This window comes from Leptodactylus fuscus, chromosome 6, assembly GCF_031893055.1.
Source record: "Leptodactylus fuscus isolate aLepFus1 chromosome 6, aLepFus1.hap2, whole genome shotgun sequence".
NCBI lineage: Eukaryota > Metazoa > Chordata > Amphibia > Anura > Leptodactylidae > Leptodactylus > Leptodactylus fuscus.
This window is the reverse complement of record NC_134270.1, coordinates 44484206-44499576: the sequence shown is the minus strand read 5'-3', so window position 1 is coordinate 44499576 and position 15371 is coordinate 44484206. Positions and strand designations below refer to the sequence as shown.

The 15371-nt window shown below is 43.0% G+C and overlaps 1 protein-coding gene across 1 annotated transcript; it reads left to right on the top strand.

Moving 5' to 3' along the window:
• The first annotated feature begins 131 nt into the window (after positions 1–131).
• Positions 132–13819, top strand: DFFB (DNA fragmentation factor subunit beta). Its single transcript, XM_075279826.1, has 7 exons — positions 132–296; positions 1702–1828; positions 3295–3483; positions 4640–4719; positions 9165–9335; positions 11465–11565; positions 13590–13819. The coding sequence occupies exons 1-7, from the start codon at positions 165–167 to the stop codon at positions 13807–13809; spliced, it is 1020 nt and encodes a 339-aa protein (XP_075135927.1). The 5' UTR covers positions 132–164; the 3' UTR covers positions 13810–13819.
• The last annotated feature ends 1552 nt before the right edge of the window (positions 13820–15371 follow it).

Sequence of the window (15371 nt, the reverse complement as noted above, 5' to 3'; positions counted from 1 at the left end):
GCGCATGTGTCAATTACTAAGACTGGCTACTGCGCTTGCGTTGTATCTGGAACTAGGAGGCAACTTTCCTCCCTCGACCGGCTGTAAGATCGCGCATGCGCAATAGGAAGTTGTATGCTCTGTACAGTGTTGTAGCATTGTGAGGGAGACATGACTCTCCCGTTATGGGCGGCCAATCCTCAACACACAGTCACATGAAAATTTTTAAAATAAGAACAATGCAAGGAGATAGAAAATATGGAATTGGCTGCAGGAACTTGAAGGAACTTTTGGAGAAAGGCTGTGACAAGTTCCAGGTATGTGAATCTATATTGCAGATGTGTATGTATTAGGGGATATTCACACTGAGCAGATTTATTGTAGAAATGTTGGTGACTTTAGGGAGCCTTCACATGGAGTAAACGCGCGCTCATTTTTGCAAAATACACGTGTAAAAATAAGACTCCCATTAACTTCAATGATATTTTTTACACATGTAAAAATACGCCTGTAAAATGTCATTGAAGTCAATAGGAGTCTGATTTTTACATGTGTATTTTGCAAAAATACACGCGCGTTTACTCCGTGTGAAGGCTTCCTTAAAGGTGCTATCTAATTTATAATATTGATGGTCTACCCTTAGGACCCCCCCTCCCCCCTATATCAGCTGTTCAGGACCTCATGGCTGCTGGTAATGTTTACGTGCACAACATTGCATTTTGCCTAGGGGCTGTGCTTGATATTGCTTGAATGGGACTGAGCTGCCGTTGTACCATGTGAACATCATGTCTGACGTGGTAGTACTGAAAAAAGGGATTCTAATGATACAATACCTTTAAATAACTTTATCTGCAGGATTGTAAGCTGTTTAAATATATAGGAAACCGCTTGCAACTCTTCCGCTAATATTAAGAATCCCCAACACCCATAAGGGTCAGTAGGTTTATAGGAAGCCAATTTTCCTATCAATATGTTTTTGGAATGTGGGTGTAAACCCACACAAAAACAGGGAGAACTTCCAAACTCCACATAAATGTTGCCCTTGGTTGGATCAGCCCCAGGACTCCAGCGCTGCAAGGCAACACTATGCCATTTACTAAATTGGGCACCTGGACATCCAATGGACTGTCATGACTTAGGTGCACTATATGGCTGAGAGTAGGAATGACGAATGGATGGGCAGCGGGTCTTGAAGCTGCTGAGGCATTCTGGATACCATATATCAGCACTCTTTCGGTTGTGGAACTACAATTTCTAGCATGCCCTGACAGCAGTTCCCTGCTATAGATTGGCTGTCATATAAAGATACACTGCAAATTTGAGTATCTTGATGCTAAGTTCACATCTGCATTCTGGTTTTCATTCATGGAATCTGCTTGGGGACCCCTGAACGGAAACCTATACACATTAAAAAAGCGATTATGGTAGCTAAGAAACCACACACACCCCATAGACTATAATGGGGTCCCTGTGGTTTCTGCTTGGTGTCCGCACTAATCATGCGTAGAGAAAAGTACTGCAAGCACCACTTTTCTCTCTGCATGCCATTGGATGCAATATTATGGTTATGTGAACTTGTACGTGTCTGAAATACAGTCACATGTATGGGAAAATGGGTCCTGAAATGTAACAGCACATGGGCATTCAGTACAACAGATTTGGCAACATCAGATCTTCCTGGTTTACAAATGTATTCTCGTGTTGTGATCTTCTTACTTGTAGCTGCCTCTTAAAAGCACTCGGGTATGTTTGTATGAAGATGGCACAGAAGTAAGTGATGAATACCTGTGGAAGCTTCCAGATAACACAGAACTTGTCTTGCTTACTGCTCAACAGACTTGGGATGGATGTGAGTATTTTAGCCGCATTGCTTATAGTGCATGTTTAGCAAATGAGATGTTCCTTAAAGAGAACCTTTCACCGATTTGGGGCACAGGCAGTTCTATATACTGCTGGAAAGCTGACAGTGCACTGAATTCAGCGCACTTTCGGCTTTCCCGATCTGTGCCCCAGGTAAAGCGCTATCAGTGCCTGTACCGTAGCTCTTTACAGTCAGAAGGGCGTTCCTGACAGTCTGTCAGGAACGTCCTTCTGCACAGCAGTGCTATAGTGCTGTACAGTGTGAGCGCTCCCCCCTTACTCCTGGTCAGTGGCAGATGATATGCCTCTAAATCTCTATTTGTATGACATTTAAAGAAACAATATAAGCTTCTGATGCACTGGTACCATACCTCCACACTCCTTAAACCTGACCGAGCCCCCTGAATGTTGGCCTTGTCCTATTGCAGTGGGCACACTTTACCATATTTTTTAGAATTCCCCCTGATAAATGGCTTCTAGGCGGAGGGGAGTTTGACGACTAACATTTTTGTACAGAGAATCCAGACGCTAGGTTCATACTTGCGTTCAGGTTTCCGTTGGGGGTTGTCGCATATTTAAAGTGGAATCCCCATGCGGAGACCGAGCGCAGGTGTGAACTTAGCCTTATGGACCTTTATCTTTGAACAGTAGCTGAGACTCTTAGGGCTAATTCACACGGGGGAGGTGGTGCAGATTTAGGCACCAAGAGTGACGCGGGGAGCTGCGTCACTCTCGGGTCAAAACCCGCATGTCTCCGACTGTCACGGTCACGGCTTCCCCCTCTGGAGTCGGCTCAAATGAATGGGTCGACACCAATGGTTGCTGCCGCCAGGGAGACACCGCGGCTCATTGAGCTGCGAAAACCACCTGAAGGACAGCTCGCTTCTTTTTTCCGCTAGTGACAACATGCCACTAGCGGTCTCCATAGACCACCATTGTGAGGGGGCGGATTATGACGTGGATTACGGGGCGTAATCCGCTCCCTCTGTGCCCGTGTGAACGGGCCCTTAGGGTTCAAATGGAGTTTTTTGGTCCGGAGATGAGGTGGGGGCCGTCTCAGTTTCTGGACCAAAAACCGGGTAGCTGCAACTGAAAGCCAGTGAATGAATGAGTGAATGAATGGGCGTAGTTGGGAGTGTCTTCAGGCCGAATCGCGAGGCGACTCGGCCTGAAGAATGAGCATCTCACTTCTTTTTCCAGGAGCCGGAACAAACCGGTTCCCGGTAAAAAGAACAATGGAGCCGTCTTTTTGGTCAGGATTTTGAGGCGGATACGGCTGAACTTACGTCTGAACTTACCCTTATAGCAATTCATTGGATGCATGTTAACCCCCCAGCAGGTGCTGACCTTGTATAAAAACCCTTTGCTTTCTGTATGTAAAATAGAATCACTGAACCCAGTTGTTTATCTACTAATAATTTTCTATTCCATTCTCTATTTTTTTGTGGAACAAAGTTGTCACGGATATTGACCGCTTGCTAAATGCATTTTACACAAGACAGACAGATGTTACCGAAGCAGCAAGAAAGTTGCTGAGCGACGAACAGGCTCCACAGAGGAGGAAAATTCTTGTGGACTTCATTCAGAACCTGAATGAAAATATCTTGGCAGAAAATCGGAATGACGACATGCCTTGGTTTGAAGGTTGGTTCTTGTTTGGTTCACCCCAGACTGAGGCCCCACATTGCAGATAAGCAGCTTTTGTGGTTGTTGCAGATTTTGCTGCAGTTTATTGAGCCAAAGCCAGGAGTGGATTGATCAGAAGGTAGAAGTATAAGAGCTCATTCACACGGGGCAAGAGGGGGTGGATTTTGGGGCTGATGACTCTTCAAAATCTGCGCCCTCACAATAGAGGTCTATGCAGACCACTAGCATTCTTTTTTCCGCTAGCGTTTGTTCCCGCTTGCGGAAAAAAGAAGCAAGCTGCCCTTTCTTCAGGCGGATTGCGTCCACCTCGCAGCAGCACCCTCCAGGCTAAGCCTACTCCAGAGTGGGAAGCCGTGACTTCCCGCATTAAAATCAGGACCAAAATACACGGTCACTAGCCCCGTGTGAACAGGGCCTTAGGATGGATGGGCCATAGAGCTTAAAAAAAAAAAAAAAAACCACAGCAAAATCTGGCAACCAAAAAAAGCTGTTTCGCAATATGGGGCCTCAGCCTAAAACAAATTAACAGTGACAAAATATATACGTAATTTCTGGTCCTTTGCTGCAGATTTTAATTTGTGTATTGGGTGAGACTTGAAGGTCTGCAGCATTAGGCTGACTTCACAGGCGGATTGCGTCCACCTCGCAGCAGCACCCTCCAGGCTACAATGGGAGCCGGTCAGGTCTTTTTTTCCGGGAGCCGTTGTTCTGGCTCCCGTACAAAAAGAAGCGACATGCTCATTCTTCAGGCCGATTCGCCTCACGAATCGACCTGAAGACACTCCCTCCTCCCGACTAGGTCCATTCATTGGGCCTAATCCGGAATACGCGACTGGATACTGGTGCAGTGTACCAGCATTCAGTGGTGGCTACCCGTTTTTTGCTCCGGAACCGACCAAAAAAACCCTGTTTAAAGCCAGCCTTAAGCGAAAAGTTCAGGTCAGTTTCCGCTGCAGAGTGCGGGTGACATTTATGGTAGATGCCCCTGAAATTCCTTCTAAAGTCCACAGTGTTTATATTCATCTTGGTGCTCACTTTTCAGTTTCACAAAATCCTTTTTACTTTTGCAGAAGTAAAGAAAACTTGGCTTCAAATGTTTAGTGAAGGGGGAAGTTCTTGGTCTCAGTCTTATGATTTTCTACTCTTTTGATAGGATTAGAGCCGCGATACAAGAATAAGTCCAATTACATGAGGAACAGCTGTGAAAGCAGAATCCGCAGTTACATGAAAGAGGTAAAGTTTCCATAGTTTTACAGCTATTTTTCTGGGAAGAATTTTCCCATAAGGAAAACTATGGTCCATATACCCTATTAGGTAACATAAAGTAAGCTCCGCACTTCTTGGTTCTCTAGTATAATGCTTGAAATTGAAAACATTTTATTATAGACCCAAGGAGTACTGAGCTTATTAATGTGTTATCTATTACGGGGTGAAACCTTGCTCATAGCACCACATACATTGTGGAGTGACGTGCTCCTTTATCCCATATGCCCCTATTAGGTCACATGGCCATCATAGAAGAGAGCACTCATAAGACCTCCTGAGAGCCACTACAAAGAATGGCTATAGCACTGGAACTTAGCATGACTTCACATAATATGTCTACCCATTGAATTCAGTAAATGCTGTGTATGGTTTAGACCCCACGTTGCAGAAATGGGAAATATACAGGAAGCTCTTATACTTTCCCCTTCTGCTTAATCCACACCTGGCTTTGGATTAAAAAACTGCAGCAATATCTTCCGCAAAAAGAGCTGCGTTTCCACAACGTGGGGCTTTAGCCCAATACCACCAGGGCTGTGAAGTGTGTCGGGAAACAGTTGCCGACTCCAACTTAAAAATAAAATAATTATTTTGAATAATATTATACAATCCTATTAATATTATAAATGTGAAAGTTTGTGTGTTTGGATGTTTGCATGTTCGGATGTTTGTTCCTCAATCACGGAAAAACCGCTCCACCGATTTGGCTGAAATTTTCCACAAACATAGTTAATACACCCGATTAAACAATAGGCTACTTTTCGTCACAATAGCGCACATACGTTTGTGCCAGGACCCCCACAAAACCCAAACTCACACCACCATCTCTGCAATCTCACACACTTTGGACCATAGCAAGCCCCAAAATTCATATTGCCCTCTACAGCCTCGCCCCTAACCCCACACAATCACATATACATATACTTTACCACTTTGCCCCTCACCTTAACGATACTCCAGGAGGCTCTCTTTAACGCTCCGGAGCAGCCATGTTTGCCGACCCCCACCGCTCTGACAATCCGCGACACCGCCCACCCATGTCAATACCCCTAGGAAGTCTAATAAATGCAAAAAAAAAAAGTTTAAAAAATGTAAAAAAAAATAAAAAGGATTAAAAATTCAAATCCCCCCCTTTCCCTAGAACACATATAAAAGTAGTTAAAAACTGTGAAACACATACATGTTAGGTATCCCCACATCTGAAATCGCCCGCTCTACAAAGCTACACAAATATTTTTCCTGTTCGGTAAACGCCGTAGCGGGAAAAATGGTCAAAAGTGCCAAACCGCCATTTTTTCACTGTTTTGATTCTGATAAAAATTTGAATAAAAAGTGATCAAAGCAATAACATTTCCCGAAAATGGTAGAACTACAAAGTACACCCGGTCCCGCAAAAAAAGACGCCCTATACATCCCCGTACACGCACGTATAAAAAAGTTACGGTTGTCGGAATATGGCGACTTTTCAAAAAATAATTTTTTAACACAGTTTTGGATTTTTTTTAAGGGGTCAAAATGTAAATAAAACGATATAAATTTGGTATCCCCGGAATCGTAACGAAACACAGAATACAGGGGACATGTCATTTTGGTTGCACAGTGAATGCCATAAAACCAAAGCCCGTAAGAAAGTCGCAGAAATGCATTTTTTCTTCAAATCCACCCCATTCTGAATTTTTTCCCTGCTTCCCAGTACATTATATAGAATAATTAATGGTGGCATCATGAAGAAAAATTTGTCCCGCAAAAATTAAGCCCTCATATGGCTCTGGGAGCGGAGAAATAAAAAAGTTATGGGGTTTAGAAGGAGGGGAGTCAAAAACGAAGATCAAAAAATGCCATAGGCGGGAAAGGGTTAACTTCAAATACTTCTGTCCCAAAGTCACTATGTAAAGTTTCTCACAACACCGTATATATAGCAGCTCAAATACAAATTAACTTCAACACAAAAGTCTCATATATTCTCTGAATTACAGCAAAAACAAGATACAAAGTTACATTTCATATCCCATACCTTATACACAGTACGAAAACCTTACCCACACCTGTATATACCCACTGCTACAATCACCGCAGACGAAGTCGCGGGTACCAGCTAGTTATTAATATTGTATATTTAATAAAGTGTACAGTTTGTTGCAAATTTATTCTCTTAGGAAGTCAATCAGTAGGTTTTTAATGAGTCAGAGAAGCTTTAGGCTGAGGCCCCACGTTGTGGAAACGCAGCTTTTTTTGTTGCAGTTTTTTGATCCAAAGCCAGCAGAAGATAGAAGTATAAGATCTTCTTATACACAGTATTTCTCATTCCTATAGTAGTCATTCTTGGCTTTGGCTCAAAAAACTGCAACAAAATCTGCAACAACAAAAAAAAGCTGTGTTTCCGCAACGTGGGGCCTCAACCTTATTGCTTCTGTCTGATCTTGGCTCTTGGATGAAGGAGTCAGAGTCGGGCTGTGGAAAATAGGGGAGCCAGAGTTGGTGGTTTGGCCTACGAACTCCACAGACCTGAATAACACAAGGTTGTAAGGGAAATTTGTTATTCATTGGCAGATTTCCTAAAAAATAAATGCTGATGGGCCACCCCTTTAATGTATAGTAAATTGCCCTGCTGAACAGATTCATGTACTTGATCAGGCTGAGGTTTCTCAGTTTTGTTACACATTTACGGTACTAGTTTAGCTGTTGCCACCACTAGGCAGCTGATCTGTAGAGAGCTGTATACAAGTTCTACATATTGGCTTATATTAGTTGTTACAGCTCTGAAATCTTATTAACTACTAGCTGGTACCCGCGACTTCGTCTGCGGTGATTGTAGCAGTGGGTATATACAGGCGCGGGTAAGGTTTTCGTACTGTGTATAAGGTATGGGATATGAAATGTAACTTTGTATCTTGTTTTTGCTGTAATTCAGAGAATACGTGAGACTTTTGTGTTGAAGTTAATGTGTATTAGAGCTGCTATATATACGGTGTTGTGAGAAACTTTACATAGTGTCTTTGGGACAGAAGTATTTGAAGTTAACCCTTTCCCGCCGATGGCATTTTTTGATTTTCGTTTTTGACTCCCCTCCTTCTAAACCCCATAACTTTTTTATTTCTCCGCTCCCAGAGCCATATGAGGTCTTAATTTTTGCGGGACAAATTTTTCTTCATGATGCCACCATTAATTATTCTATATAATGTACTGGGAAGCAGAGAAAAAATTCAGAATGGGGTGGATTTGAAGAAAAAATGCATTTCTGCGACTTTCTTACGGGCTTTGGTTTTATGGCGTTCACTGTGCAACCAAAATGACATGTCCCCTGTATTCTGTGTTTCGTTACGATTCCGGGGATACCAAATTTATATCGTTTTATTTACATTTTAACCCCTTAAAAAAAAATCCAAAACTGTGTTAAAAAATTATTTTTTGAAAAGTCGCCATATTCCGACAGCCGTAACTTTTTTATACGTGCGTGTACGGGGATGTATAGGGCGTCTTTTTTTGCGGGACCGGGTGTACTTTGTAGTTCTACCATTTTCGGGAAATGTTATTGCTTTGATCACTTTTTATTCAAATTTTTATCAGAATCAAAACAGTGAAAAAATAGCGGTTTGGCACTTTTGACCATTTTTCCCGCTACGGCGTTTACCGAACAGGAAAAATATTTGTGTAGCTTTGTAGAGCGGGCGATTTCGGATGTGGGGATACCTAACATGTATGTGTTTCACAGTTTTTAACTACTTTTATATGTGTTCTAGGGAAAGGGGGGGGATTTGAATTTTTAATCCTTTTTATTTATTTTTTTATTTTTTTTTTACTTTTTTTAAACTTTTTTTTTGCATTTATTAGACTTCCTAGGGGTATTGACATGGGTGGGCGGTGTCGCGGATTGTCAGAGCGGTGGGGGTCGGCAAACATGGCTGCTCCGGAGCGTTAAAGAGAGACTCCTGGAGTATCGTTAAGGTGAGGGGCAAAGTGGTAAAGTATATGTATGTGTGATTGTGTGGGGTTAGGGGCGAGGCTGTAGAGGGTAATATGAATTTTGGGGCTTGCTATGGTCCAAAGTGTGTGAGATTGCAGAGATGGTGGTGTGAGTTTGGGTTTTGTGGGGGTCCTGGCACAAACGTATGTGTGCTATTGTGACGAAAAGTAGCCTATTGTTTAATCGGGTGTATTAACTATGTTTGTGGAAAATTTCAGCCAAATCGGTGGAACGGTTTTTCCGTGATTGAGGAACAAACATCCGAACATGCAAACATCCAAACACACAAACCCACAAACTCACAAACTTTCACATTTATAATATTAATAGGATTTACAAATAGGACATTGACAGCTCACAGATGGTAGTGAACTGGGGTAGTTTAAGCAGGAGATGTATAAGAGAGGTTTACCTGTCATATTGTATAACCATTAGTATTCTGATCCTTAAGGTTCAGGGCACAGCTGCATCTGTAGATCCAGCAGTGAGAGATGAATATACGAAGCTCATAGAGACCATGTGCAATGAACTCCGGGCTGTGAAGTACAATGGATGTTACTTTGATAGAACAGAAGAAAAGACCGGCCGTCTTTGTACCGCGGAGGGATGGTTTTCATGCCAAGTAAGACCCGTCAGCTGTTTAGAATAAAGCTGATGAATTGTCAGCAAGATCGAAAGAAAAATAGATAAAAGCCATTTGATCTGGGTTTGTAACTACAAGGGGAGTCATCTGGTTAGCTGATCACTACAGCAGGGTGCCTGCCTTCATGGGGGATAGAGCATGACCATAAAGTGTGAGGAATGGAGTTACGGCTTCACGTCACAGTCTCCATTAATGAGCTCCACATCACTTCTGCAGCAGTAAACCCTATAAAAGTCCTATTGAATGTGAGTTGATGTAGAGGTTTCTCAGATACGGGTTCAAATGATATTGCATTGGTAACAGATTGACAGGAATAGAGTCAGGATAGTATACCGGGGTAGCTAAAACTGTAGTGGGAACATGCAAAGACCGCAGGCAACTTACTGCTTGTGGTTCTCATTGCAATTCACCCAGTAAGGCCGAGTCCACACTGGCAGTAATCGTAGCTGGTTAGCCACCACGACTTGCTGGAAGTTAAAGAGATTATCTGGCCACAAATCGAATTTTCATACTGATGACCTATCACAGTCACATGGCCTGTTTGCACCTTAGTCCTAGTTTATGGGGCAGAGCTGCAATACCTAGCTCAGCTGTTATACAATATAGATGATAGATAGATAGATAGATAGATAGATAGATAGATAGATAGATAGATAGATAGATAGATAGGTAGGTAGGTAGATAGATAGATAGATAGATAGATAGATAGATAGATAGATAGATAGATAGATAGTGCTGTGCTTGGTAGGGCACAGTCATTGTGACCTAAATTAAAATCGTGCTCAATTAATTGGGAATTTGATTCTTCAGACCCCAGAATATAATTTGGAGGTCCATGGAAGGTGAGCAAACATTAAAAACAGTGTTACTCATCTCTCCCCTGGGCTCTGGCCTCTTCCTGAATATCGTCAGAGACTGCTTGTGATTGGGCCTCAGTGGTCATGTGACGTTGTGCAAAGATTAGTCCTCAGCGTTCCAAAATGTCCAAACGAAACTGCAGACAAAAGCTCATAAATACTGTAATAACCAAACCAAAATCACATCGGTTATCCAGATTGATGATCACTTAGTTATTTTATTGATCATATGTTTGATGATTTTTCCTAAAGATTGGTCTTCAATATTTAAGTGCTGTAAACACCCTTTCATTTACTAAACAGTTCTGTAGAAACAATTATTCTCTGTTATCAGCCAGTTGAGATTAGGGAAAGCCTGACTTAAATGTTTTTCAATACGTCAAATGACCTGCCTGACCCTCATCATGACATTGGTGCTCCAGGGATATGCACATACAGTACCTTACACAAAGGTTAAGGCTTAGTTCGCACGCAATTACGCGTGTGCATATTCCGTTGCGGCTTCCCGCTCCGTGTTAGGCCCAAATGAATGGGCTTGGCCCGGAGGGTGCTGTCGTGAAGCGGACACCGCGGCTGATTCAGACGCAGAATCCGCCTGAAGAAGGGGCAGCTCACTTCTTTTTTCTGCTAGCGGCAACATGCCACTAGCGGAAGAAAGAACACTAGTGGTCTACATAGACCACCATTGTGAGGGGGCGGATTATGACGTGGATTCCGCGCCCTCTTGCCCCGTGTGAATTGTACCTAATAGTCCTTACATTGAGTCTTGTAGCCGTGAGCAGATATGCACGTTATGAGTTCTCTTTGTATAGGAGTTACTTATTGAGAACACAAGGTTATTTGGTCTCAGAACATAGGGTCCTCAGCTTAAGGATCACCACCAAGACAACTTGTGAGATGTCTGTACCTGGAGTCACTTGCCATAAGTATTAATATAATGAACACTGATTAATATCCTCACTACTGCCCTCTGCTGGAGATCCCACTGTCACCACAGCAGGGATCAATGTCTGCAGTGTAGAGAAGATCAAAGGGATTAATACAGGAATGTAGAGAAGAGTCTGCACATTACAATACCTGGAAAAACGAGAAGCTGTCACAGTAAGGAGACTTTGGCTGCATTGCAATGTTTTTCATAAAGGATTAAGTGCCGTAGATAAAAATTGACAAAAGTGTAACTTTGGAATAGGGGAAGGGATGCCCCCCCAGCTTCTACATTCTGTTACTTACCGTATATCTACTGTCCTGTAGGGTCCCTTTGATATGGATAACTGCAGTTCCAAGCACTCCATAAATCCATACAGTAACAAGGAGAGCAGGATTCTGTTCAGTACATGGAACCTGGACCACAGGTAAGAAACCATTGTTAAAATGAAGTAGTTCTAGTGGTCGTCCCCATTGTTCAGTCCAGTGTAACATCCATCAGTCATTAGGATAATACATACACTATTTGGTGTGGACTTACTCAGAGCACGCACATAATAGGAGTTGTAGTCGTCACTAATGTAGTAAAGTTATCTCTAGTGAGCATTGCTTACCTAACTCTGAGCTATGTATGTTAGCACGTGGGCTAAGGCTATAGAGGGTGATAGTGGCTCACACAAAACTTCAGTGTTCAGATAAGTATATAAGGGGGGATGCATCTTTGGATTTTCCCTATTAGTTAAAAGAGTCCATCTTTTGCCATAGGGACTCGTCCACAGGTTGTAGCAATGCAGTATACATCAAGTGTTTTCCATGGAGCTTTAAATGTAGTGTAAAAATATATTGTAGCCATATGTACAAGCCTATAATACAGAGACAGTATAGGGTATATTCACACTGCATATTTAGTATAAGGGGTACATACACTATGTGATCAAAAGTATCCGGACACCTGGCTGAAAATGACTTACAAGTTGGTGGCACCCTCCATCGGTAATGCTGGATACAATATGGTGCTGGCCCACCCTTAGCCTTGATGACAGTTCCACTCTCACAGGCATACGTTCAATCAGGTGCTGGAAGGTTTCTTGGGGAATGGCAGCCCATTTTTCACAGAGTGCTGCACTGAGGAGAGGTATCGATGTAGGTCGGTGAGGCCTTGCACGAAGTCGGCGTTCCAAAACATCCCAAAGGTGTTCTATAGGATTCAAGTCAGGACTGTGTGCAGGCCAGTCCATTACAGAGATGTTATTGTCGTGTAACCACTCCGCCACAGGCCGTGCAGTATGAACAGGTGCACAATCGTGTTGAAAGATGCAATCACCATCCCCGAATTGCTCTTCAACATTGGGAAGCAAGAAGGTGTTTAAAACATCAATGTAGGCCTGTGCTGTGATAGTGCCACACAAAAAAACAAGGGGTGCAAGCCTCCTCCATGAAAAACACGACCACACCATAACACCACCGCCTCCGAATTTTACTGTTGGCACTACACACGCTGGCAGATGACATTCACCGGGCATTCACCATACCCACACTCTGCCATCGGATCGCCACATTGTATACCGTGATTCGTCACTCCACACGACGTTTTTCCACTGTTCAATCGTCCCATGTTTACGCTCCTTACACCAAGCGAGGTGTCGTTTGGCATTGACCTGTGTGATGTGTAGCACCCAATCACCTGACCACGTTCGAAGTCCGTGAGTTCCGCGGAGCGCCCCATTCTGCTCTCTCACGATGTCTAATGTCTACTGAGGTCGCTGATATGGAGTACCTGGCAGTAGATGGCAGCACAATGCACCTAATATGAAAAGCTTATGTTTTTGGGGGTGTCTGGATACTTTTGATCACATAGATCAGGCCCACCATCCACCAGGTTGTGGATTTCAGGGATCACTTGCACCAGTAAACTGATGTAGATGATTATAAATCTCACTACACCCCATCCAGGAAAGTGGCACAGGGGATGCAATAGACAAAAGTTGCAAATGTGGGGGTAAAAACCTGACTTACATCTTTTTCATTCCTCTAACACAGGGGTAGGGGACCTTCAGCACTCCAGCTGCTGTGAAACTACAACTCCCAACATGCTCCATTCACTTCCAAGAACAGCAGAGCAAGTATGCATGCTGGGAGTTGTAGTTTTGCAACAGCTGGAGAGCCAAAGGTTCCCTACCCCTGGTCTAACAAATACACAATTGGTGTAGGCAGCCTGCGAAATCTCCCCTAATAGGACTGCAAGCCAAGTTTGCTTCTGGGATCATGGGATGCGAGTGTAAGGAGTCTTTAAGTACAAGTACAATGGGCTGAAGACTAAATAGCATTTTTCCGGAGTATAGCAGGGCCAAGTGGTAACCTTTGTAAATTCTGTACCTGCAGCCATATTGGCTTCTCAGAAATGGTTCTAAACATAATAACCAAGATAACAATTATTATGTTTTTCTATAAGGATCGAAAAGAAACGAACCATCCTGCCTTGTCTTATCGAAGCTCTAATGGAAAGTAACGGAAGGGATATCAACTGGAAATACTTTTTTAACCTCTTGTTCACCACAGAAAACTTGAAACTGGTTCACATTGCCTGCCATAAGAAAACGTCTCATAACCTGACATGTGATGACTGCATGATATACCGCACAAGAAAACCAGCCAAGAAGATTAAGAAGTGAGAAGACATTTTTTTTTTCTATTTTTTTGGTGCTTATTTTGTATTATGTCATTTTAATTAATTTTAATATTGCAGCTATCATGCCTGTGTAATAAAGCGTACCAGCAGCAGGGAAGGAGGGGGGACAAAATTCAGTGCCCGTAGACCTCTAGGTACAGCTCCTGCCATGTTACAGGGACAGTGGGGCTGCAAGTACGATCAAAGTCAATCTTGCTAGCTCATATTACAACCACCGGCCTCCCCTGCTAGTACACTCCTACAAGTCACTTTATTCGGTGGCAAGGTTGTTGTTGTTCCCTCCACAGCCTCACCACAAGCTTGTAATTCCACGTTTGGGTAAAACACTTAAAGAGAACCTTTCACCTCCTCGGGCACATGCGGTGTAATACAGTGCACTTCGGCTTTCCCGTTCTGTGCCCCCGGTGCCGGTACCGTAGCTCTTCACTGTCAGAAGGGCGTGAAAGGTCCTATATTTTATCTATTGCTCTTGCAGCAGACTTTAGCAGGGAGAAAGTAAACTTCTGCAGTAAGCCAAGTTTTTCTTCTCTGCCCCATATTGAATTGAATTAAGCTACCAATGAAACACAGTGACCTAAATTTCTTAAATTGTAAATTAGAAACTTAAATGAAGTTTGAGAAAAAATTGCTGAAGACACACAATATACCTCATTTTATATCCGTTCTCTGCTGAATAATGTCATATGCACTGATTATTTTATACTTTTTTTTTAATCTTATGGTGCTGTTGAAATAAACAATTTTCAAAATAATCTAGTATTTATCTTGTGATATAGTTGTAAAGGATGTAATATTGGATAAGTGCATACTGGACAGTACAATAGTACAGCAGGTACCGTGCACACGCACACGTTATATAGAATAGTACTAGTGGCCGATACTTGCTGGGCCTCACACTTGTATTGTCCAGTATGCAGTTGATTCTGTTTATGTCCAACTAGCTTTTACCCGCGACTTCGTCTGCGGTGATTTGAGAATTGGCCGGACACAGATGTTTGAAACTGTGAGAGTACTTTAAAAATCTGGCTGGGATAGTAAATGTGATATTTTAGATTGTGTATGTAGTAATACAGACCATTTGTTATTTTGAGAGAAAGTTTTTTTTTACTTCAGCTGGTATATGGTAAAGGTGAAATGTACATACTGTATTCAGGAGCGAGGTATTTAAAGTTAATATACTTCTATGGTAACTAATATGTATATGTATCAGCCCCGGGGGGGGGGGGGGGGGGGGGGTGTTTATACAGTTGGTGGGAACCTGCAATAATTTGATTGTAAGTGCCCATAGACGGCAATCCAAGTGAATTGCCGTCTATGGGAGATTGCAGCCATTAGCATCAGGCCTCCGCATGTAGCGGAGAGCCGGTTGCTATGGTGACTGCTCCGCAACAAAGCGGTTGGCTGTACTTTTACACTCCCAGAGGATGTTGTGGAGGGCCGGGCCGCAGCATCGCTCCACTCCTGCCGCTGCAGGAAGCCCGCGGTGGCAGGAAGGTTGCGAACGTGCTCCTCTACCCCTTGCCCCACCGTATACCCGGCGTATAA